The sequence below is a fragment of the Nycticebus coucang genome, chromosome 3, assembly GCF_027406575.1.
Source record: "Nycticebus coucang isolate mNycCou1 chromosome 3, mNycCou1.pri, whole genome shotgun sequence".
Classification (NCBI taxonomy): Eukaryota; Metazoa; Chordata; class Mammalia; order Primates; family Lorisidae; genus Nycticebus; species Nycticebus coucang.
Window position 1 is genome coordinate 107,614,243 of NC_069782.1, and position 21,881 is coordinate 107,636,123.

The window sequence follows — 21,881 nt, forward strand, 5'->3', positions numbered from 1 at the left end:
GAACTGTGCTTCAGGAAAGCGAATGGCGAGCCACACACCAGCTTCAGAGGCAATAAAATTAATTCCAAATTTAAATATTTTTTACCTAAAAGTAGGTATGAAATACAGCTAATGTCTGATTTTACTCTTTCCTTTTTGTTTAAATTGAAGTAAGTATAAATCATTAAATGGTAGATACTTTTCCATCATTGTGGATCAGCTGTCTTGCCTCTGTCTTCATGACGGTAGAAACTGTGATGCTAATTACAGATTTTACATTAGCCCCAGGCACCAGTTTTCCACTGACCTGTCATGGTCCAGGCGGCTAGGCCAGCACTGCAGCCAGGCAGTCGTGACATCTTGTGCGGCTTCCTGATGAGAAATCCTCCTGCTGGGGTTTTGAAGAGCCACATACCTTTGAAAAGTGCCAGAGCGAGTTTGTAAAGGGTCCAAAGAAGACAGGCGCTTGAAGTTAGTGTTAAAAATACTGCAAGAACAATCACAGTTGAAATAGCTGTTTCAGGCAGCTCTTCCTAGATCAGCCAGAACTGATGAGTTTTACCCTGGAGAGACTAGCTGACTTTCTCACTGATGCAAGGTGATTCAGGGAACAATGGCTGGAACGATAGCCCTTCACAGTTGTTCTACTGGTGAAAAATGTCACCTTTTCCTACCGAGTGTTTAGATTCTGTTTTTAATAAACACCAGAGATCATGATTGACAACAACTGTTGAAGCTGAGTTAGGTGCCTGGAGATTCGTTACACTATTCAGTCTACTTTCGTCTGAAATATGTTTGAGATTTCATAATTAAAACTTCTAAAAAGATGAAATCAAGGAAAAAAAATGCAGGAACAGTGTACAGTGTACTGTTGAGATAGTGTTTGCTCTTAGATAAACATGTTGCTACTTTGCATTCAGTATGTAGCATTTGAATTTAAGGGGTAAAATTTTCAAGGATACATGAAAATAATGATTTTCTGTGTGATCACAGTTTGAAGATGTCTACACATATTTCATCATCTCTTCTTAGAGTCTGCTTAAGAGAAAATGAAAGAAACAATTTTGACCTTTCAGTGCATAAGAGACAATCACTGTGCTGCAGTCTGTATGAAATGATGAGTTTTTGTAGCAAAAGGCAGACGTGATTATTGTATTATTTCTCCTTTAGATGTTTTCTAGTTTTACATTATCAAGAAGTGCTTTGGAATTCATGGTTTTTGTTAACTCTATTTCTATATTTTATTTGCAAATTGCTGTTTCCACTTGAAAGACTGCTTTACTTTGGTTTATAAAAGTAAATGTTTTAAACCATGATGAAAGGAAGAAGATTTAAACATGCTCAAAAATTGTTCAAATCAGGTCATGTACTGTTTGCCATTCAAATTCCATTATTAATTAATTTTAATATTATTGAGATTTGGGTAGTAGGTTAGAAATAGGGTTCTATGTTACTATTTAACAAGTATGTTAGAATAATTAGGCTTATTTCCAAGATCTACTAATACAATTTGGAAAGTTATTTGGATATAATGAACCAAAATTTGATTATTTTTATTATTTTTATTTATTTTTTTATTTCAGGTTAATGTGAGGGTACAAACCACCAGGTCAAAATATTTGAATTTATTAGGTAAAGTCCCTCTTGTAGTTATGTCCTATTCTGAAAACTGATAAATTTTTAAAGGTGATTATCCTGAAAAAATAGGTACTAAGAATCAATTTTGGGGATCTCATAGGTACTAAGATCAATTTATGGGGAACTCATAAGCCAGTGTGTGAAAATGTGTCCAAGTGATCTGGGATCATTTAGATAGTTTTAAGTGAATAACTTCTTGACTTCCTCAACTTCCTATTCAGTTCCCTTTTCCATCTATCCTGTAACACATAGTCCTTCCCCCTGCAACCAAGAAAGGCCTCACTCTCTCTCACCCACATAGCCCAGTGTTGCAAAATCCTAGAAGGGGGTGGGGGGGAGGCAACAAAAGGGAGAATTCAAAACATCGGTGTCCTGTCGAGAACTGTGTAGCTCTAATGATCAGGTGAATTCATTGCTGCCAGCAAAAATAAAGGACCTAATTAATAAATTGACCTATTATGGGTCATTAAAAAGAATTTGAGGTGAAAGATTAAATGATTTTTGACATGGAATTCAGGAATTTGGCAAATTAGTGACAGTCACAACAAAAGTCTGTCTATTTTAGCAAACAAGATTTCTTAGCCCTAACATCTATAGAAGCAAAAATTAGGGCTGGTATTGGTACTGAACCCTGTCTCATTCCAGCAATAACTAGTATTCACTAGCAGATAGCTAAATTAATTGTGGGGAAAAAATAAACTTCACTAAAAGAGAAATTTTAATAAATTATTTTTGTTGAATAGTCACATTTTTATGTTTTTGTTGTTTTGATCAGTTGTATTTGAACAATTAAAATGATAATTCCAATCAGGAGACTTAGAGGCTTGTATTTTCAAGAAATCTTGTTTAAACCTTTCTTAAATTTAAACTTATACAATTTCATGGCAGGGAAATAAAATGTGGTAATTCATAAAAAACACTTGAGCAGCCAGGTGCAGTGGCTCACACTTGCAATCCTAGCACTTTGGGAGGCCAAGGTGGAAGGATTGCTGAGGTTCTAGTGAACTATGATGAGGCCACTGAACTCTAGCCTGAGTAACAGAGTAAGACCCTATCTCAAAAAACCAACCAAACAAAACACTTGAGCATAAAATTGTATTACATTGAGACAAAATTGTGTGTGGGAAATGGAATGGAAATAAAATTGCAAGAGGAGAAAGGACCAATGTAAAATTCCTATTATAAATCCCTATTTAAAAAATATATGTAGTATTTGAGAGCATCAAATTACGGATGGCATTTAGATTCCATTAGATATTCAAAAGAGAATTAGGACAGTTGTATATTTAAATATTGGTATTCAGATTTTTAGGAAGTTACATACTTTGCAACTACTTAAACTTATGAAAAAAGTACAGTTCTCAACCTGAAAATATGGAATTATTTTATGAGACATATGCGCAAGGGTTGGAAGCCCGTTGATCCACCGCGTGGAGGATGCCAGGCTGGGTGTTGAAGAAATGCAGGGACTTTATAGCCTGTACTGTCACATCTAATTGATGATGTCGCCTTGGTTCTATAGGACGGTCTGACACCACTGCACTGTGGGGCAAGGAGTGGCCATGAGCAGGTGGTGGAAATGTTGCTGGATCGAGCTGCCCCCATTCTTTCAAAAACCAAGGTAATTTCTTTTCAAGTTTCTGGGCATTAGGCTGCATTTAGCTTTGAATTCCTTGGCTGGTTAGATGACCTAAACTTTTGAATCTTATAGAAAATGACAGTTTCAATTTAGCAATGAAAGTAGCTATGTTCGTCGGATCTTTGGAGATCCTCAGAGAGAGTTTGAGTTTGTGAAGACTTTCCATGGAATGCACTGTACCCAAAGTCATTTGTGCATGTGGTTTTTGCTTTCTTTTAGAAAGGAAAGATTTGACTCTGACACTTTCATAGCTCAGAAACGATTGCTTGTTGGGTTAAGAAAAACTATACTTTCTAAAGTCTGGGTGTTGGCCGTCTTATTTTAGCTTCACAATTTATTTCTTGAGAGTTCACTGACTATTCAATAAGCCAAGGATATCACTTAGCTGATGAAAACTGGAAACTGGAAAGATTTCACCTTGATTGTGCCTTTGGGAACATTGAAATATGTTGAAAGAACATATGATGATTCCTTGAGAAAAATTAATAGTTTACTATGTGTCTTAGCTTTTTTAACAGTAAAACCACTCGACACTTTGAAAAAGTATCTGCAAATAAATTTCAGTACATGCGAACCACCTCATTGTCACTACTAATTTTATTAATTGATTTTTGGAAGCTATATTGAGCTTTATTAACAGTCTTCATTTCTAAACATTATCAAAGTAAGAAAAGCGTGTATGACTCTTGTTTGCACTCTGGTCAGTGTTACCCCAACTCTAGAATGGCTGGATAGAAACTCAAACTGCAGGGGTAATACTGGTGAGCCATTGAAAGTATTATACAACGGAATTAAGCACATAAACATTTTGCATTGTATACATGACATCTTGGCCTTTTGAGTGCTGCCCAGCTTTACCATTCTATCTGTTCTTTTCTTTTCTTCCAGTCCATGCCTCTCTCCTCTGCCCTCCACTGCTATCTTCTGAGCCACACCATCTCTCACCGAGCCATGGCAGTAGCTTCCTATCAGTCCCCCACTGCCCTTTTTGCTCCTTTACAACCCAGTTCCCCCTTTGCAGTCAAAGTGGCCACATAAATTATGAACCAAATCATGGTTGCCTCCTGCTTACAAACCCTCCAATTAATTCCCATTGTTCTCTCTAAATTTTGTTTTGTGTCAGACAGGCATAGTTAAAAATCTAGTTGTCTCATCTTTTTCTCCTATTGTTCATCTCATTATCAATTGGGGGTTTTTTCTGGGAAATTTTCTTAAGTTTTTCTTCCATGCTCTTACCTTTCAAGAACATTTTCTTGTTCTCTGATAACTTCTTTTTCTTAAAGCATCCTGTTCTTGTCTTATGAATGCAATATTTTCTATTACCTTTCTGAGAACATTCTAGATAACTTTTTTATTTAATATTTTTCTGCCTCTCACACACCCCTAATTCCTCAGGTTTCCTTTCTTTCTCTTTGTTTGCTTTGGCTCTTTTACGTTGGGGGATTCCCACAAGGAACCTGAGAGAGTGTGCAGGGCTGATGACCAGGTGGCCATGGGGCAGAGAGTCCTCTATAGTCAGGGTTAGATGTCCTTTTCATTGAGGGCATTCAGTGTTTTGAGAGACGAATCCACCAGCTTTTTGCAGAGCCTACCTGTGTGAATACATTCTGAGGAAGGGAAGGAAGTCGGGCTGTCAGTCTTCCTGCCCTCTGTGCAGGCTTCAGTCATAATATGGTGACTAATATTTACACAGTGTTTGCTAGATCCTGCATTCTACGTGCCTTGTGTCTAACAACTCACTTAATCCTCACAATAACTTGTAAGGTACTAGTATTGCTATTATTCCCTTTTTGTTTTGGGGGGGTTTTGGTTTTCTTTAGAGACAGAGTCTCACTTTGTCGCCCTTGGTAGAGTACTATGGCGTCACAGCTCACAGCAACCTCCAGCTCTTGGGCTTAGGCGATTCTCTTGCCTCAGCCTCCCAAGTAGCTGGGGCTACAGGTGCCCACCACAACACCTGGCTATTTTTTGTTGCAGTTTGGCCGGAGCTGGTTCAAACCTGCCACCCTCAGTATATGGGGCCAGCGCCCTACCCATTGAGCCACAGGCGCCACCCTATTATTCCCTTTTCATAGAAGAGGAAGGTGACACCCAAAGAGATACGGTAGCTTTCTCAAAATATCTCAGCTAGTGGCAGAGCAAGGATTTGAACCCAGGCAGTCTAACTCAAGGGTCATATTCCTACCCCTATACTATCCTTCCTTTTGCTGTGATCACCTGTTCTCAGTCTATATCCTCACCATGGCCCTCTATTCTGCCTAAGCTCCCGAGTCTAGATCTCTCTGGCTTACTCACTCCAGAAACTAAACTCTGTTTCCTGCTGTGTAGGAGGGGGCCATCATCTGGTTTGGCTAGGTTGGGGAGGGCCTGAAGACCTGACAGCTCCAAACACAGACTTTGAACCAATTGAACCAATTCTGTTTTCAGTCTCATCTTCCAAGGTACTATGTCTCCATACCCTGCACCTCTTTGGGATTTGAGAGGTAAATCAGCCTGTCTGTATTATACTCAGCATTGTGCTGAAGCCAGTTTGTATCCACTCACAAGAGGTTATTGTATACCTCTCTTCCCAATTCCATGTTAAACAACATTACACGATTGGCTTGAAACGGTCATAGTAGGGTCTTTACACCATGGAAATTGGCAGGTGTACACATTGGGACTTTTCTTTTTTGAAGAGTTGGTTGTTAAACATTGGTCTGCGTATCAGTGATCATCTCCCTCCATAGATACTTAAGTTTCAGCCCCTCTCTTCTGCTAGACAAGTTACCCTATTAAAACTCTTCTCATATTCCAAATTTTGTAGGCATCATTCCTCTTTTTTTCCCCTTTCCCATTGTGTATGTGGGAAAGGGAAGGGCATAACACATGTATGCTATCGTGGATTTTGCTCTTTAAATTCCTTTACTGTATTTGGGTGGAGTTTTGGGAAATAAAGAATATATGTTTGTATTACATCTACTATATTTAATCAGAAATTTCCCTCTGTACTGAGAATAAGCTCTTTACTAGCTTCTGACCACCTCTTAGTCTCATCGCCTTCCATTTAGCTCCAGTCATCCAGCCCTCTTTTGCTTCCCAGAACACTCCCAATTTGTGCTCATTTACCGTTCCCTCCATTTGATTCCTTCAGCTTGACCTAGATCTCTGTGGCTTCCATATATACAGGGTGTCCATAAAGTTCAAGTGCAATTTGGCTATTTTAAATTGAATGTGAACTTTATGGACACCCAATATTCTGCTCAGACAGGCCTTTTCCGACTGTCCACCCCAACTCAGAAGAAAAAAAGTTTGTGTGTGTGTTTTTTTTTAAGAAACTGTTATTTTCTTTAGAGCTCCTAATACAATCTTGAAAATATCCATTTCTTTACTCATTTGGTACCTGGCTCTCTAGAACGAAGGAGATAACTTTTCTTTATTCAGTGCAGTAACCTCAAGTTCTAAGATTAGGGCCTGGCACATAGTAGTACTTCAGTAAATATTTTTTAAGTGACTATTCTGTAAATGGAATGCATTCCTGACTTGAAGGCAATCTGCCCAGTTCTTCGCAACTTTCATCTTACTGAGCTGAGAAAGCCTGCCACATTGTATGTGTATTTTCAGCCACCGCGTGTAGTACGACCCCTTCCATGGGGGCAATGATCTTGTCCTCACATTCCTCCTGTCCTTCCTCAGTGACCTTCACATTTCCCACCCAGGCGTCATCGTTTTGTGATTGGTAGAGAATTTCCTTCTAGTTTTAACTCTACCTCCCATCTCTACTTTCCCCTAAGTCATTTATTCTCTCAAATTTTGTTTCTTTGTTTACTTGGTGTTTCCCTCTAAGACTGTATCAAAACATAAAGGAATATTTGGCAGGAGTAAACCAGGGCATATGCTCGTGGGCAGCAGTATCTCAAATGGGAACGGTTCCCACCCTTTGTTGCACCTTAATTTCTACTTTGGTTTGTTTGAGGGGAATTTTTTTAGGCAGAAATATCTTGATGGAGTGACAGTATATGAGGTCTTTAAATTTACACAAGTATTTATTGAGCTTTTTCTGGATATGCAGGGCTCAATGACGGGCTATATGGAGAGAGGATAACTGTGAACCTCTTGCCTTTAAGGAGCACAAATAGTTGTAATACGTGGTAGTGAGTGATTTGATTTCCTTTGTTTCATTCACTGATAAGCTTGGGGCACATAACTTGCCCAAGAGAATTCAGACATACCTGGTTCATCAGTGCATATTTAATATGTCATTATTGTCAAAATTCATTGATGATAACTTTTTTTTTTTTTTTGCAGTTTTTGGCCAGGGCTGGGTTTGAACCCATCACCTCCGGCATATGGGGCCGGCGCCCCACCCCTTTGAGCCACAGGCACCGCCGGATGACAACTTTTTGTAGAAACTGAATTGCTGTCAAATCACGTTTTCCCCCAAACATGTTAAATTATGTTAGGATAGCTAACAGAGCCTCTCTCGATAATTGGGTTCTCTAGGAATCTCCCAGGCTCCCCCATTTTCACCTTCATATTTAAAAGAAGACAGTGCTTGAAATGACTGACAACTTAATACTCTGTTTTAACTTCATTAGGAAACATATGTGGAATGCCAAGTGCCATTCTAAACTTCTTTACATTTTATTTACCTTTGACTCTGTTCATTTCTCCTCTCAGCTCTCTAAATGAATTTTCAACTCCTTCCTACTGTACATAACTGAGTTATTGAACCCAGTTGATTAAAACTAACCAGGCAAGTATTAATGAGTCCATCAGCGCCTTGCCCTTCCACTTCATAGACACGTGGGGGCACCAGAATGATAGAAAAAGGAAAAGTTTTCCTTTCTGTGTGTATGTGAGATCAAATGCATTGTTGTGTTCAGGGTTTTTTTAAATCAAACCAATATAGCATTCGATGGCAAGTGTCAGTGATCTGTAAGGACAAAATAAATACCAGTCCGATGAACACCAGTCTGTTCTTGCCATTGTTTGTTCCCTTCAGTCCTAAATACTAAGAATTCCTTTTCATTGACAGTGCAGTAAAGCATTATCCATACTGCAGTTCACACTGTTTTTAAATCAGGAAAAGAAATTATCCTCGACTGTTTGTTATTGATAATCATGAGACCAGGAGGACCAACTTTAAAAGTTGCTGTAATTCAAAACAGTTGTCAAAACCTTTTAAAACTCATAGGCATTTCTGTGTGAAAATCTAGGGTTTGTATTTATTTATATTTGCACTTTATTTTTGGGTTTGGCACATTTGTGTTTAAAGGTGAAAACAACAAATGAATTCTTGAGTTTTTTATGTGTTCCAGAATGGATTGTCTCCATTGCACATGGCCACCCAAGGGGATCATTTAAACTGCGTCCAACTTCTCCTTCAGCATAATGTGCCCGTGGACGATGTGACCAATGACTACCTGACTGCTCTCCACGTGGCTGCCCACTGTGGCCACTACAAAGTCGCCAAGGTTCTCTTGGATAAGAAAGCTAACCCCAATGCCAAAGCCTTGGTGAGTGGTCCAGCCGATGGAGCCCAGACAGCTCCATCGCCACTTTTAACAACGTGCTACCTCTGCATGTGAAGAGAGTGCTTTATGAGGTGGTAAAGATGGAAGGTGCTAGCTAAAAAAATATATGCTTATCAATTTTTTCAAATGCCCTTCAGAAAAACCTGCAAAACTTTCTGTTTCTGACATGGGAAAGGCTAATAAAGCTAAATCATTAACCTCTTCCTGGTCATGCTAGTTGATTCTCTTATACAAATGAACCCAAAGACTGAACTTTCCAGACCCTAGATAGCTCCACTGCCACTTTTAATTCTAAAATTCTAAATTGATAGAAAACCTCATCTTATTATGGGTAAAGATACAATGCTGTGAATTTAAAGTTTGTTCTGAGATCTAATCAGGCAAAATGGTCAAAGAACTTTTTTTAAACATAAGAGGCCTAAGAATTTGTGAGCAAAAATTTTAATATGTTAACCTTGTCAAGTTATGACATCGCTCCTGTAATCTTCTGTTTCCTTTTCCTCGTCAAAATTGCAATCCATGTTGTAGTCTTTGCTCCTAAAATGATTTGCTCCTTTAATGCTATAATTAAAATTATAATTATAATTGAATGCATGGTTTTCTCAGCAAGATGGCATGTGGTGTCTTTAAAAAAATAAATGGTCCCAACTTAGAAAACTGTTTAAATTTATTTCAGAATAAGTACCCAGTTGAGGAAAAAGTAAGTCACCAAATTTTAGGGGAAATGTGAGTTTACTAGCAATTTTGAGGTAAAGGGTATCATCTAATCAACCCTTTTAGGAAGGGTCTCTGCTCCTTTCCAACGGGTGCGGTTGCCCTGTCTGGATGGATCCAAAGCGCCTCCACTATTCTGTGGGCTCCACAATTCAGAGTGGGCAGGAAAGAATGATAAAACAGGAAATTTCCAGACCCTAGACAGCTCCATCACCACTTTTAATTCTAAAAGCTTTTACCAGAGCAGCATGAATTCCTTGCTTCTACCAGAGCAGCATGAATTCCAGTCCTTGAATTCTGAGAAGGGAGGAAAAGAAATTTGCAATTGTGACTCATTTTTCCGTACAAGAAAATTAAGTCCTAAAGCAGGGCGTGGGCTCCCACTTTCATTTTCCTCTAACTCCAAAGATTTGACAGTAGATGGAGGTTATAGCCTGTCAACCTGTAGTGGACAGTGGACAGATAGTCCCAGAAACGTCTGTAAAAGCACCTGCAGTGACTTTGACCTAGGCTTTTACAGTGGAGCCTGGTATTTTTATAGTTCTCCCCTGACAACTGAAATGAGCACTACAGTCGTAATTATCAGGCAGGACAGTTTGGTAGGTAATTTGTTTAAAAGCAGATCCTTTTATTAGATTAAATATTAAACCAAATGATTCAAATGATGGGTTATTATTTATATTTCTGCTTCCTTGAAGTAAGCACCTACGTCATTCAATCTTAAAGCTGCAGAAGAAATGAAAATGTTTTAGAGATGGTCTTGTGGTTGTCCCAAAACTCAGCAGAGAAGTCAGAATGGGCATTGGGAGGGGAAGACAGATGTTTGGGCCCAGATGTTTTTAGTCTGTGTTTTAAACAGGTAGAGGAGGGACATATTCCTTGGAAGAGTGAACTCTAAAAGAAAATAACCAATGGAAACACAGGACCTTTTTTTGCCTTGGCTAAGCAGGGGATTATAAGAAAAATTCATTTCCTGTTCACAGTTACCAGGGCACCTTGAGTTCCTAGGAGCAGCCAAAGTACCTCTGCTTCCAGAAATAATCTACTTTCTCTTTAACCCCTCGTGGTTTCTGTTCATTGCAATGTCTTTATAGCACATCATCTTAGAAAAAAATTACCACACACAGTAAAATTGGATTTCAGTGGAATGTAGTCAAGCAGGCGTGTATGTTTGTCCCTTGCAGAATGGCTTCACCCCACTTCATATCGCCTGCAAGAAGAATCGAATTAAAGTAATGGAACTCCTTCTGAAGCACGGTGCATCCATCCAAGCTGTAACCGAGGTAAGAGGAGTAAGATTTCCGGGGTTCCCCAGGTGCTGAGAATGTAGTGTTAGCAGCCAAAGCCCCAGTGCCATCTGCAGGGACCAGCTAGTTTTGTTTGTATGCCAACGCTGCCGACCACATTCCTAACTCTCCACCAAAAGGGAGAGTTCTCTGCCAGTCCTTAGGAGATAAGGTGCGTAGGGTACAAATGCATCACCTTGGCTAGAAATGTAACTGAAATACACAGTCAAGGTAAGTGGCACTGTCACAGAAAGCCTCATTTACATGAGATCATATACATAGTGCATCTCTAACTGGGGTGATTTTGTATCCCTGGGGACATTTGGCAACGTCTGGAGGAATTGTTAGTTGTCACAACTGGATGGTAGTACTGGCATCTAGTGGATGGAGGCCAGGGATGGCAGTAAACACTTTGCAGTATACAGGACAGCCTCCAGCAGCAAAGAATTATCTGGTTCAAAATGTCACATGTGCCAAGGTTGACAAATCCTGCGTAACACAACTTCTGTGTTTTTGTGAAGTAAGGATTGCTCAATCTCAAAATTAATAAAAAAAGAATTGCTGAAGTTAGTAAAGTACTAGCTCTAGGTTTCTTTCATAGGAATCAACTCAAAGAAATAGTATGTCAGAATCAGGGCTGAGCACACCAAGCCTGGCATCTCCCTCCAGACCGTCCCAGTCCCTTCTCTCCACCTCACTACCCTGGCGCTCTGGCCTCCGTGAAATCAAGTTACTGGCGTAACCCTAGACGGGATACCTTTGCCTCTGTGCACCTTCTTGTGTCACACCCTGTCACCCAGGCTAATCCTGTACAACCTTCAGGACCAGATCTAGGTACCATCTCCAGGAACCTCTCCATTTCCTGGGCCTGGACTGGGTGCTTATTCAGGGACTGTTACCTCATCTTGTGCGTATTCTTATTAGAGCACTTACCCCGCTGTCAGACTGTGACTCAGCTGCTGCCTGATGCCCCCAGAAGCTACAGCTCCCTTGAAGGAGGGCTGAGTCTCAGTGGGCTTAGCACACACACAATGCCCAGCCCATTACAGAGGCGCATTCAGTGAAGTGCTATCAAAGGCTTGGTGTGTAACCATAGGATTTGAAGTGAACGTAAACACTGAAGTCTAGTCTGGTGATGACTGCTTGGCTTCAGTTTCTCACCTGAAAATGCAATATTTACCTTGATTTGTAACATAATTTTTCAAATATTAAAGAGTTAGCAATACTGATTTGTTCTTTTATCAGACTTATAACCTCATTTTAGACAATTTGTTATTTTAAGTATAAAATTAATACATTTATTCTCAATGCATGGGAATCTTTTTTTAAAGATCAGAATAGATTCTGAAATAAAAGTAGATTTCTGACTGATGTTTGAGGAAACGTCCAGAGATGCTGGTCAGAGATGAGAAGTTGCTCTAAACAGGCAGTTCAAACCTGAAGTGTGAGTTCTGACAACTCCCTCTGCTGATGAAAAAAGGTGCCACACCATAAAAAAAATTTTTTTTTTTTTTTTTTTTTTTTCAATTTTTTTTCACTTTTTGAAGTCTGGGCAGTCAGGATTATTTCTTTTCTGTCTTTTACCTCACTTTTATTATATAGAATTCATTTCACATATTTTTTGACATTTCTCAAATTTCTTTTGAGATTAATTATGCCCTTCTCTCCTTTTTAAAAAACAAATTTGCTTTTTCTAGTCATATCCAAAACTTTTTTAGCAAGTTATGGTATTCATGTTGTAAGCTGAATTAAATTCTGAAAAATTCGAAATGGAATCATTCCATATAAAAATCTCTTTAGCAAGAGTATTGACTAGAGGCTTTGATTCTCTCTTTTTACTTGTCCACTCTACTTAAATCTCACCATCATGGACATACTCAATATAAAATACCCTGGGATCAATAAATTCTGGATTATGCTGAATAGTGTTCTTGGTATGTGTATGCACATGTGGGTGTAGGATGGGAAACAAAAATTTAAGTCTAGTGGGCATTGCAATGTTGCCTTAATTATATCGACTTAATTTACAATACTTATAAACTTAAAACATCAAGTGATTGGTGCTACTCTGATTTGTTCATTTATTAGAGGGATGATGTTTTATTAGGTACCCTGCTCTTTCATGTGTAATGTAATTAGTTTATTCTAAGTGCATGGGAATGCTATTTAAAGCCCAGAATAGGATCTGAAATAAAAGTCAGCTTTTTACTAATGTGTATGAAATCACTCTGTTCCCCCACATACAAACATTCATATTGAAAAGGAAGGTTTATTAGCAAAGGAAAAAAGTTCAAGTTATTTCTCTAAATTTTTTTTCAAAAATCTTCATCGAAAGTATGAAATTCCATTTCTTCCTTAATAGATACAACATAAGTCTTTCATTATCATTTACTCTAGAGGAATGATGATTATGTGTTGATATAGTTGCCTTATAGAATCTGTGACATAATGGTGAATGTCCTAAACATCTTTGGATCTAATTATTCAACTAGTTTAGATGGATGATTGGTTGGGTAGGTGGGTAGATGGATGGAGGGATGGAGGGATGGATGGATGGATGGATGGATGCATGGGTGGATGGATGAAGGGATGCATGGATGCATGGATGGACAGATGGATGGATGCATGGATGAAGGGGTGCATGAATGGACGCATAAATGGATGCATGGATGGCAGGCATGCAGATAAATCTATTTCATGATAAGCCAACAAACCAACATTTCTTTCTTTTCCCCACAGTCGGGCCTTACCCCAATCCATGTTGCTGCCTTCATGGGGCATGTAAATATTGTATCGCAACTAATGCATCATGGAGCCTCACCAAACACCACTAATGTGGTAGGTATTCTTTTAACAGAGAAAGTCCAATTGTGAGTATCTAAGAAACAGGCCGAGGTTGTTTTCATCTGCTTTTTTTATTGTAGTTATCATTTCATTTGACTGCTTAAAAGGTCAGAATGTGAGAACACTTTTGGTTTCCTTTACTTTGAAGGCAAGATCCTTCCAGTTACTAGTTGGTCACAAACTGTTAGGATTTATAAACTATATCATAAACCTTATAGATACATTACTACTGGATATCATGCTTTAAAAAATAAAGTGTGGAAGGGGAATTTTTCTATACAGAAGCATTAAAAAGTACTCCGTGTTGACGTGGTTCAAACACTATCGTTGGTAAGTTACTTTCACGTAACTTCAAAGTAATCTCTCTTTACTGTGCCTGACCATGTTACAAGCAAGCCCATGGAACTCTTGAGTTCATAGATTATTGGATGATGTTTTTTACTCTAAGCATTGCTCTGTTAGAAACAAGAAATTCACTTCAGAATAAATGTTAGAGCAATAATTTAACACCCTCAGTCTGTATGTGGCATTAGAATTATTTTACAGGATTTCAAATTTGACATAATATTAGCATACAGGACCACAAGCATAATACACATTGGACTTATGTGCACTAAAGACATAAAAATAAGGGCCATGCACATTATAACAAAGATATTTGTACCAGAATGTTTATTGCAGCCCAATTCATAATTTGCTAAGTCATGGAAGAAGCCCAAGTGCCCATCGACCCATGAATGTATTAATAAATTGTGGTATATGTACACCATGGAATATTATGCAGCCTTAAAGAAAAATGGACACTTTACCTCTTTCATGTTTACATGGGTGGAGTTGGAACATATTCTTCTTAGCAAAGTATCTCAACAATGGAAGAAAAAGTATCTAATGTACTCAGCCCTACTATGAAACTAATTTATAGCTTTCATATGAAAGCTATAACCCAACTATAGCCCAAGAATATGGAGAAAGGGAGCGGAGGGGAAGGGGGAGGATGGGTGGAGGGAGGGTAATTGGTGGGACCACACCTACAGTGCATCTTACAAGGGTACATGTGAAATTTACTAAATGTAGAATACAAATGTCTTAACACAATAAGAAAATGCCATGAAAGCTATGTTAACCAGTTTGATGAAAATATTTCAAATTGTATATAAAACCAGTACATTGTACCCCATGATTGCATTAATATACATAGCTATGATTTAATAATTAAAAAAAAGAACAAAAAAAACATCAGGTCCATGCATGGAGGCCCTGCACCTTCACCTTCATCCTGAGGACAGGCCTCCCAGGGAGGTTCTGTATCTTCCTATAGTCTCAGTCAGCCTCTCAGCTGAAATACACTCTTTCCTGGCACAAATTCCAGGGAATATTTTCCTTCATACACAGAAAACTGGTTAGTGTACTGCACAGCATGCCGAGCACCTTTCGAATAAGCACAATAGGAGGATTCCTGTGAAGTCCGTCTTGGTACATCCTTCCATGGAGGTGGACAGCCTATCAACCAAAGTTCAATTAAGAGATTCAGTGGATGTGCCTCGTGTGAGAAAATATATACATATTTTAATTACTTTTACATTTCAGTGTATCCACATTTCCTGTATTATCTTTATTAGACAAATAAATAACCTGCCCCCAACGTCTTAGAGGGACAAGTGGCGTTCAGCCACCCGAGATTGAGCAATAACAGGTCTGTGAATAAATAACCTGAATTAAAATCTATTTGGTGAAAATATGGGGAGAGGGTTGGTCCAGTGGCAAAGAAAATGACTTCTCAGAGATAATGACTGATGACTCGGATACCGATCTGTTCAGATAAAGCAGGGAATGCAAACCAACAGTGGACAAATCTGGCCCTTGGGTATGTTTATGCTGCTATGCAGTATTTTGTTTTTAATTCTGATTTTATGATCAGCATTTAAGAATTGGGAAATTTACATAAACATCCCAACTGCCACCTTTTTGAAAAGCAGGAAAGTGTGACCTGAAAGGGCATTTGACCAGTGTCAGCAGCAATGTGCAGGTGCTGGCAGAGGCCGCCCCCTTCAGGGAGCACCCCCCTCTCCCGCACTTGCCCTGCTGGGTCTATCACTGACCCTTCTGCTTGGCCCCTGCAAGCTCTGGCTTTCCCAGGGCCAGTGAGGCCGTATTATAGATGAGCAACATCTCTGATACTGGGGACAACTAGGTTCCCTGGGGTTACAACAAAGTGCTTTCCATGGTGGATCAGATTCCTGTGAGATTCTTATATGTTTGGTTTCCTATCTTTTCAATAAGGAAATGCTTAGGATTATTTTTTATTTTTATTTTTTTAAAAAGTCCGTCATAACCCACACCAAACAAAATACACTGCTCTTCTTCAGAGTGGCAGTTAATTTACTTTGGCTCATGTTCCCAGAGAGGAGAGACGGCCCTGCACATGGCGGCTCGGTCTGGCCAGGCTGAAGTCGTACGGTACCTGGTTCAAGACGGCGCTCAGGTGGAAGCCAAAGCTAAGGTATGGCGATGCCTCCCAGCGTTGCTCCTGACTGAGGAAAAACCCTTTGATTTCCATAAAACCTTTCAAGAACACTTTTTAAAAATAGTGAACAACCTCTCAAATCTCTACCCAAGTAATATTGTAAAAAAAAAAAAAAGGCCCTTTCTTCCATATTTTTCCATTCAATTACAGTAGAACCTCTGTTAAGTTGACCACCCGAGGGACTATAACAAACTGGTCAACATGCAAAGGTGGTCAACATATGGAACTAGGCCTACTGTACTGATACGTACATGTGCACATACATGTCTGTGAAAATTAGGCCAACTTAAGGAGGTGGTCAACTATTGAGGTTCTACTATCTGATATGTAACAAAATTATAAAGAATATGTGTCAGAAACTGTTCATAGCACATTGCTCGTCTCTTGCAAATCAGGAACTGACTCTAAACCTGGTCCAAGGTTCTTCATACTCCATGGAAAAGGGCTTATGCTCAAAGCTTCTAGAACAAGCACAATATGGAAGCATCATTGGTGACTTTTGGTTGACTTGTATGTCATCTGTAATAGCCACAAGGGAACCATTTTTCTACATAAGCTGTAAAACCAAAACCCTAGACTAAGATCAGAGCTGCTCTAGAGATCTGCCAGTCAGGGTTGAGTGAGGGTGCCCCTGGTCTGTTTCCTAGTTAGCCTCTTGTCTTCTTATCTGCCACTATCAGTTTGGTCATCTGAATGGCAGTTGAAGTCCAGAATCATAAGTAAATACATAAATACCTTAACCATTTAATTTCAACCTGCAATATAAAAACATACACTTATTTGCCATTTATTTACATGGTCCGCTGTTCCTAGTTTCAGGTTAAGTAAAGAAAAAAACTGAGATATTTGTCAAACAATTTGAATACAAAATATTTGTAGACTTTTATAATTTTCCCCTAGTGTATCTTACCCATGTCTAATTTGACCATAATTGGTCCTTATTAACTTTTGTCTAGGTTTTCCAAACTTTTCAATATATTATTCCAAGGGAAAAACAAAGTCTTTTCTTTTTTTTTGAGACAGAGTCTCACTGTGTCACCCTCAGTAGAGTGCTGTGGCATCATAGCTCACAGAACCTCATACTCTTGGGCTCAAGTGATTCTCTTGCCTCTGCCTCCCAAGTAGCTGGGAATATAGGAGCCCACCACAACCTCCAGCTATTTTTTAGAGACAAGGTCTCACTCTGGCTCAGGCTGTTCTCAAACCCGTGAGCTCAGGCAATCCATCCACCTCGGCCTCTGAAGTGCTAGGATTATAGGTGTGAGCCACCGTGCCCAGCCCAAAACCTTTCCTTGCATCCTCACATTTTACCTTTTAACACATTGCTTAATTATATAACATACAATGTACTAGTTTAACATAACTAATACAAAGTAGTAACTAGTCCCAAACATACTAGCATGGTAACAGAAAGCATAGAAGCAAAAGTTGTGCCATCCTAAGCAGCGGGCCACATGTTTCAAGTGTCTGCTGAACCAGGGCACCCATTGGTGGATTTTACACAGGATCTAGAAACAGAGGTTAGCAAACTCTTTCTGTAGAAGGCCTAGTAAGACTGCCTTCCTCTCACTCCACTTTCGACTATGGGAAAGCAGAACCAGTGACATAATTCATTCTGTGTGAGGGCACAGTAACTGGTGGAGGGGTAGGTGAGCTTTACAAGGATATAGTCTCCCATCTTTAAAAAAAAGGAGTCATTAGAGATTAAAAACTCATGCTCTCAGATAGTGGTGGGGGTCATTTATAGACAGAACTGCTTTCCACAGTTTTCAGATTAATAGGTCACCCCAAAGGTATTTAAGGAGTTTAGATCCACCGTCTCTATGTTTCTGAACCTTGAAGAAAAATTAATGAGCTGCTTTTTTGCATTAAATCGAAGAGTTGAATATACCTCTAACATCAATCAGCTAATGTTTCCTGAATTTTTCATAATGACACCACTGTTTTCTCAGCTCATCAGCCTTGCATTTCTACCTTTAGGATGACCAAACCCCACTCCACATTTCAGCCCGACTGGGGAAGGCAGATATAGTACAACAGCTGTTGCAGCAAGGAGCATCTCCAAATGCAGCCACGACTTCTGGCTACACCCCACTTCACCTTTCAGCCCGAGAGGGGCATGAGGATGTCGCTGCATTCCTTTTGGATCATGGAGCATCTTTATCTATAACAACAAAGGTATGAAAGTCAGCTGCAGAATCCTGCTGTGTCCAAAATACATCCTTGTACAGCTCCCAGCATAGCACAGCACTAGGGGTGGCCATTAGCACAGCCAGCAAAGCCCTGGTGTGAGGAAGGGTAGGTGGGTGTATTTGGGGATGAGTGGTTATTTTCAGTTTCTTGGTACATTATTTGTTGTTTTGTTTTATTTTGAGACAGAGTCTCACTCTGTTGCCCTGGGTAGAGTGCTGTAACGTCAGATTCCTCAGCTCAGGCAGTCTTCTTTCCTCAGACTCCCGAGTTACTGGGACTACACACATGTGCTGCCATGCCCAGCTAATTTTTCCATTTTTAATAGAGATGGGGTTCACTGTTCCTCAGGCTGGTCTTGAACTCCTGAGCTCAGGTCATCCACCTGCCTCGGCCTCAAAGTTCTAGGATTACAGGCCGTGCCCAGCCCAGTACATTATCTTCTAAACTCTTGATACCTAGAGTCAGAGACTTCTTGCAAGTTATTTGATAGACTTACATGGTAGTTTAAAAACACAGCTACTGATTTCTCTTGCTATGGCCAAGTTCATAAACCACATTATCACAGCCCAGTCAGTAAATACTTTTACAGTACTTTCAAATCAGGAGGTGAATTTTGGGGGTTTTATTTCGTTGTTCTTTTTGTCATCATTATTGTTGTCTAATCTAAGATTTGATTTTTTTTAAATCTCAACTCTAATGTCGTAGAGTAATGTCCCAGCATACATTTTCTCTCCATGTGCAGAATGTAAAAGTTGGAGCTTATTTTTTTTTCTTTTCTGTTACTACATAAACCTGGTAAGCTAATAGTAAGATGAATTGGCCTGTGGGGTGTCTTAAAAAGCTAGCAACTGGGATTGCATGCTTTCATTTGGATGCAAATAAGAAGGATTACTATGTAATCACTATAAAAGAGAATTGCAAATACTCAACAAATTGTCTGAATAAAACTTCAGACTTCATCTTCTGTGATGTTTTTGGGCTCTTTAGTAGAGTTGAGATTCAAGTTCCTGAATCTCATTTAATAACATAAAACAAAATAATGGATGGTGAAGTCCTGAGTGTCCACACATTTCACGACATCAGCGGCCCATTGCCTCTAGTTTGCTGGAGTCTCATCAAGTCAAACATGCTGATGACCCTCCAATCCCCCTGACTTGTGCTCAGGACCCTCCCAAATGATGCCTGCTGATTGACTGAGTGATACACAGACCCCTGTAGCAATTGGAAGCACAAGAGAGCATCCACTCTCTCAGCATTTAATTTTTGTATATCTGTCCATGTGTCATCATTCAGTTCACCTGTAGAAAAAGTGTCATTGCCCTAGCACCATGTCATCATTCAGTTCACTGTAGTGGCAAAGGGGAGAGAATTTCTGACTCCGACTCCTGAAGACTGAAGCGGACATGAAGACGCATGCATATGGGGAAAAGGGCAGAGAAAACGTCCACTCTGGTGATGAGGAGACTGCAAGAGGTCCTGTCTCGCCCTGGATTTTCCCAAGCCCCCCAGATTGGGTCCAGGACCCTGTAATTTGTTCTTCACGTAATATGAAACCCCAAGACAGCCCTGGACTAATCACCAGATCCAGCTCCCCAACTTTATCCTGGCAAGATACCTGATAATTTCCACAGTTAATGGTATCTCGTGGCTCAGCCAGCAGAGGGGGCAAGATTGGGTATCCTGGTATGTTTTGCTCATCGCTGTTGATAAGGGGGCTCTTTACCAGATCCTTACAGCACTTGGGAGCACAGAAGGGCAGCCTCTCAGCTCTCGGCATCTAATTGTTGCATATGTTGTTATTCAGTTCACCTGTAGAGTAGGTGTCATTGTTCCAGAACCAGGTCATTATTCAGTTCACCCTATAGTGGTCAAGGGGAGAGAATTTCTCTGAATCCGGAAGACTGCAGCAGACAGAGAGTCTTGGTCCTTAAATGTGGACTTAACTCGTCATCATTAGAATAATTCCTCCATCACAGAAAAGCAGTGCCCTTGTGTCATTTCTATTGCTCATTCATTTTCTGTTTATGCTTTTTCAGAAAGGATTTACTCCCCTTCACGTGGCAGCAAAATATGGGAAGCTTGAAGTAGCCAACCTCCTACTACAGAAAAGTGCATCTCCGGACGCTGCTGGGAAGGTAGGAGGTCACCAGCCACCTGCGGCACATGCTAGTATTTCCCACCAGCCACCCAAACTATAACTACACCATATTTAAGTCCCAGTAGGAGGAAGAACTCTGGGGGAATCAGAGATGAATGCCAGGGTCCACGTATTGTGGAAACTGGAATGTAAACTTCGCTCTAAATTGTATCCAATCTAATCCCATTTCCTCAACCCAGGCCTCTGTGTTAAGACGCCTTTGACACTGGTTGTTGTTTCTGCACGTGTTTTCAGAGCGGGCTAACCCCACTGCATGTAGCTGCACATTACGATAATCAGAAAGTGGCCCTTCTGCTTTTGGACCAAGGAGCCTCACCTCACACGGCTGCAAAGGTACCTGTACTTCCACAGCCCGAGGGACTGACGGGCAGGCCCCAGTCTCCGCGCGGGGTCTGTATTTGCTTCACCCAGAGCACTTTCCTGGGTTAGGCAGCACTAAGACACCCCAGAAAGAGAAGCGCCTCAGGAAGTCTGTGCCTTCCGGGACTTAGCCAATGTGGTAGATGCTCAGTAACTATTGGCTTGTCAAGTAATTTTCTTTGACAATCCAGGACATCTTGGAGCCTGGAGGGAAAAAGGAGCTGGAGCAGTCTTTAGCCAGGTTAAAAACATAAGCCCAGCTGGAGGAAATAGGAAAATTTTGACTCGTCAGAATTATAAGATGTGTGGTACATTTTCCCAGCCATAAGACATTGCCTCACCATGTTTATTTGTGTTTAATAAAATAGATTGGGAGGTTTCGCATGTGTGTTTCTATTATTGCTAAGGAGAATCTTCATTCTTATTGTTAGGGGGATTTGGGGCCAGTAGACAATTTAGATTTCTGAGGAAAGAAAGTATTCAGCTGCCTTATTGTTCTGGCATTCTGACAGGCGGGGCAGATCATCTTGAAAGATTGATTTAAAGACAGACTAAAGGAGTGCTTTTGGTTTAACAAGTTCTCTGTCACCGCAGGTGTCTGTGGCCAGAGGACACTGAAATGATACAAACCACAAATTTCAGCGTTGCCTAGTTCTTTTACTAAATACCTTTGGTTGAAAGACCCTTTAGTATCCCTACTGCATTGATTTAGCATTATTTTGTTATTCACAGTTACTATTTTATTCTCTCATTATTTAATCGTAAATCTTTGGTTTACTATTCCCTTTGGGGCAGCTGCAGTGCTCTTCTTTAAAGCTAAGGTTTAAATCAAATCAGTTGTGTGTACAGATCAAGGAACAGGGGCTGTTCTGGATTATCTTAGATACTTTAAGAGAGAAAGTTTCAGCATAAAGTTTTTATACTTCATCTAGAGAGTATGTTGTCTTTGACAGGTATTTTTCTCCTTAGAACCTTTTAGTTATTTCATGCCTTGTCCTCTCCAGGATGGTACCAATGAAATCTATAATTC

At 39.9% G+C, this 21,881-nt stretch overlaps 1 protein-coding gene across 4 annotated transcripts in view; it reads left to right on the forward strand.

The window, feature by feature from the left end:
• Nucleotides 1-21,881, forward strand: part of ANK3 (ankyrin 3) — a 545,106-nt gene that overhangs the window by 368,165 nt on the left and 155,060 nt on the right. For all 4 annotated transcript variants that reach the window (XM_053582915.1, XM_053582914.1, XM_053582918.1 and 1 more), the window contains exons 9-16: nt 3,140-3,238; nt 8,557-8,754; nt 10,671-10,769; nt 13,512-13,610; nt 16,018-16,116; nt 18,121-18,318; nt 20,370-20,468; nt 20,726-20,824. In XM_053582915.1, coding sequence (XP_053438890.1) covers nt 3,140-3,238; nt 8,557-8,754; nt 10,671-10,769; nt 13,512-13,610; nt 16,018-16,116; nt 18,121-18,318; nt 20,370-20,468; nt 20,726-20,824 — 990 coding nt within the window. The remainder of the gene's footprint in view (nt 1-3,139; nt 3,239-8,556; nt 8,755-10,670; nt 10,770-13,511; nt 13,611-16,017; nt 16,117-18,120; nt 18,319-20,369; nt 20,469-20,725; nt 20,825-21,881) is intronic.